Source organism: Sapajus apella, unplaced genomic scaffold (assembly GCF_009761245.1).
Source record: "Sapajus apella isolate SASKATOON/1434 unplaced genomic scaffold, GSC_monkey_1.0 scaffold10, whole genome shotgun sequence".
Lineage (NCBI taxonomy): Eukaryota > Metazoa > Chordata > Mammalia > Primates > Cebidae > Sapajus > Sapajus apella.
In genome coordinates, this window is record NW_022436950.1 from 20,363,724 (window position 1) to 20,367,860 (window position 4,137).

Sequence of the window (4,137 nt, forward strand, 5' to 3'; positions counted from 1 at the left end):
TCTTTTTTTTTTTTTTTTTTTTTTTTTTGATACGGAGTCTTGCTCTGTCAGCCAGGCTGGAGTCCAGCGGCACCATCTTGGCTCACTGCAACCTCCGCCTCCCAGGTTCAAGCAATTCTCCTGCCTCAGCCTCCTGAGTAGCTAGGATTACAGGCATGAGTGACTACACCTGGCTAATTTTTGTATTTTTAGTAGAGACAGGGTTTCACCATCTTGGTCTGGCTGGTCTCATGATCCACCTGCCTCAGCCTCCCAAAGTGCTGGGATTACAGGCATGAGCCACTGCACCCGGCTAGCTGGCCTCTTCTCATCTGGAAAATGGGTATCACAGCACCTACCGCATAGGGTTGTTGCAAAGATAAAATAAGACCATCCAAGTAAACTGCCTAGCACAGTGCCTGACACATAGGAAGTGTCAATAATGTTACCTAATGATTACTACATTATTATTCACCAGGGCTTAGCCTAAATGGTACCACCTCGGAGAGGACTTCCGCCACCACCAGAACAAAAGCAGGTACACATTATTCCCTAGTACTCCACCCACCCTGCTTCTTCCCCCTGGAATACTCTTCACAAGCTGTAACTGTGTCTGTGTGTGTGCCTGATGGGCATTGGTCTCCTCTGCCCCTCTGGGCGAGGTCAATGCCAGCTTGTCCTCCAGTTTCCCCAGAACCTAGCAAGTGCCGGACACTGTCGGCATTCAGTGAATACTTTTTGAATGAATCAATAAAAAGACAGACCTGGATTCAAATTCCAGCTCTGTGTGGCCTTGAGCAAGTTACTTCACCTCTCTGCGCCTCAGTTTTCTTGCCTGTAAAATGGGGGTGATTGAACCTGCCTCATAGGACAGCTGTGAGGACTCATGGAGATGATACCCACCAATGCCTGGCACGCAGGAGGCTCAGCTCACAAGTTACCTGCCCTGCTTCCTTCCCTTTGCAGGTCTCATGCCATCCCTACCAGACTCTGGGGAGCAGATACTGAGCTGTCCCTGTGGGAGAGGGAGCTTAAATGTCAGGCTGGAAAAAGGCACAGAGTAAATTAGGGTGGCAGAGACATTGCTTTAAGAAAATGTGAGCTGGGGCATGAGGTAGGGGCAATGTGCTGGGTCTGCCCTGACCCTGCCCTTACTGTCAGACAGCACTTCGTATGCCTCGGCCACCTCCTTAAATTTCTTCTCAGCAAACTCTTTATTATCTGGGTTTTTGTCTGGGTGCCACTGGAGAGCCTTGCGCCGATACCTGCAGAAAGTGAGTGCAAAGGAGAAGGTCAGGGACAAATGCGAGCACTTCCCACCAAGGAACCCAATGACCTATTTTCCCATTAGCCCACCACTGTCCTTTTACCGCTGGCTCCCGGTCCACTCCAGATGCTAGGGCTGCCTCTGCTGGGATGTTTTAATCAAATTCCACCCTCTCTCCTCCCAGTGCTGGGACCACATGTATGAGCAGATACAATGCCATGGTGAGAACACCTGGCTCTAGCCCCTGCCTGGGGCTCGCTGGACTGGGGCTGCAAAGGATGGAGCACATGTGGCCTCGAAGAGCACAGGGACACGGCCCCTCCTCCTCACAGAGCCTGGGCATCTTCGCACTGCAGCCTGAGAATGCCCACATCTAGGGGGAAGGGGGAGGGGAGGGGATGGAGGAGAATGAGGGGAGGATCCACTGGAGAAGAACCCACAACACAGTGCAGCTCCCAGTAGAACTAACTACTTCACTCTGGACGTTCCCCTTGTACTCGACCAGCGGGTCTCCTTCCTCCCTGCAGGTGTCACTCGGAGGAAGCCCCCCCCAGTGCTTTCTAAGGACCTCAGACACCTACAGGTGTCACTCTGAAGGAGGGTGAGAGGTTCTCTGATGCACATGGAGGCACTTACGCCTTCTTGATGTCATCAGCGGACGCACTTCGCGGCACATCTAGGATCTCGTAGTAGGATGCCATGGCAACTGGTCAGTGGTCAGGCGGGCCTCCTTGGGGCTGCAGGAGAGAAGGAGTCAGGAGGAAAGAACCAAGAGCCCCTCCCTGTGGCTGCAGCAGTCCCCCCAGGGTGGCAGGAGGCGCTCCCAGTTGGAAGCGGAGCCCTCTGCTTGCGGCCGGTGACTAGGCTCCCTCCGGCAGCCTTATCTGCCCCCGCAGGCCGAGGCCAAGGGATATCTCGGTGCCCAGGCCCGGGAGCCCCATCGGGGCTCCCCAACTCCAGCAGTCCGGCCCAGGGCCCCCAGCCTGACCCGGGCCCCCAGCCGCACCTCCTCCGCCGGGAGTCCCGGCCTCCTGCGGCGCCCCGCCCCTGCCCCCCGCCGGGAACCGTCTGGCACCGCAGCCCGGCTCGCGGCTGCTGCGTAGGACGCGCCGGCCCAGCTGTGCGCGCAGGCATGCGTCAGCGGCGCGGAAACTACTAGAGACCGGGAGAAGGCCAGCTCGGCCTATTCCCCGGAGGGGGGGGGGGCCCTGCAGGGGCTGCCGGGAGATGAGGGCGGAGCCGGCTATTTTGGGCCTGCACCAGGACGACGTCAGCCCCAGCTGGGACCTGGAAGACGGCTGCCCCGCCTCCATCCAGGCAAGACGCTCTCGGACGGAGGCTAGCGCAGCCCACAAACAAGGCCCCTGGCCTTCGGGTCCCTCTGTCGCTTTCTTATAAACATGCGCGATGATCCATGCTTACTCACCCACTTCCAGGACTTACATTCTCCCCGCCTTCCCCCACCCGCACCATTCTAACTCCTCCTCCTTCTTCAGCTCCCAGCTCCAGCCCCAGGTCCCCCGTCAGGCTGCCCTGGCTTTCCTGAGTAGGTCAAAACTGCCTTTTACAGCATCTCATGGCATTCCTTCATCAGGCTTATTCGAGTCACAAATTAGCATTTATTGGTTTGACTATTTTTGATTACCATTTACCTCCCCACTGGAATGTGGATTCCACAGGGCAGGAATTGTGTTTTTTCTCACTGGTCTGTTTGAGCCGTCGTCAGGGTTCAAAACTACCCGTGGGATGAATAAATAATAAACACATGCAAACCTTTTGTTGACAGTCTTGACACATTTGGGGTAAGTGAGGTAAAGGGGACGGTGCAATGGTCAAGTCTTCCCAAGCTGATCCTGAGTAGGCCTATTCCACTTCAAAATGCTTCCTGGGTTCAGGCCTCATGGGAGGGTTAGGAAACCTTCCAGAACTGGCTCCTGCCTGATCCCATCCAGGCCAATCCACAGGCATTCGCTGAGCATTTTCCTGCATTCAAGATGCTGCCAGGCCGTATAAAGAAGAATGTGGCCCAAGCCCTGCCTTTGCAGAGCTTGAACTTGATAAGATACCAGCCCATCAGTGTAGCCTGCTGGGAAACCCGAGGCTTTCAGTACAACCTGGCATCACTGTGAGACTTGGGAAAATCTCCGAGCACTCTTTTTTTCTCAGTAAATATAGGGAGTACCTAGGGTTGTTTAAAAGTCAAATGAGGCATGGTATATATTTATTATAGGTGTTACTGCAGTCTTCACTGGCATCATGAGTGGCTCAAGCAGTAATGGTTATGTGAGTCCAGAAAAGTGCTTTAGGCTGGGGGACCCAGGAACACTTCGCCAACAAGAAGGGCTTGAGGCAGACGTGAGAGAAGGTGGTGGTGTGAGTGTCCTGTTTTCCTGGCTGTCCACCATCGGAACCTCCTGCCTATTTTTGGGGAATTTCCATCGCACGGGCCCTAATGGGAAGCAGGCCACCATTTGCCACCAAGCCCCGACTCTTGCTCTCCCTGACTTCTCGGCTCTAAGGTTGCAGCAGAAGACATAAACTCCCCCAACTGGGACTTTGAATCTGGAGCAAGTCACGGAGAAGCAGGACTGGTTGGGAATTCATTTCTGAGTCGGCGGTGGAGGCGATGGGGCCAACAGCGGCCTCTAGTGTCTGGAGGAGGAAATGTCAGCCCTAGTGCCGCAGGTGAGGGATGGGGGTAGGGGAATCACTAAGGAGGGTGGAGGGGACAGGAGTCTCCTACACAGGCTGTCCTGTGCGCAACCTTGATTGTGGTGCTGGCTGCCCAGCTTCCCTGGGTGCCTGTCTGATTGCTGACCCTTGTTTGCCGGCCCCTGCATTGGTTCTGTATGCTATCCGATATCTCTATGATTGTTGGGGGTGGGGGACTT

At 55.1% G+C, this 4,137-nt stretch overlaps 1 protein-coding gene across 2 annotated transcripts in view; it reads right to left on the minus strand.

Annotated features, from left to right (window-relative positions):
- DNAJB2 (DnaJ heat shock protein family (Hsp40) member B2) overlaps positions 1 to 2,455 on the minus strand; it is a 7,853-nt gene extending 5,398 nt beyond the window's left edge. For both annotated transcript variants that reach the window (XM_032278106.1, XM_032278105.1), the window contains exons 1-3: positions 2,253 to 2,455; positions 1,883 to 1,983; positions 1,135 to 1,244 (exon numbers count right to left, since the gene is read on the minus strand). In XM_032278106.1, coding sequence (XP_032133997.1) covers positions 1,135 to 1,244; positions 1,883 to 1,947 — 175 coding nt within the window. In that variant the 5' untranslated portion in view covers positions 1,948 to 1,983; positions 2,253 to 2,455. The remainder of the gene's footprint in view (positions 1 to 1,134; positions 1,245 to 1,882; positions 1,984 to 2,252) is intronic.
- Between the last annotated feature and the right edge of the window lie 1,682 nt (positions 2,456 to 4,137).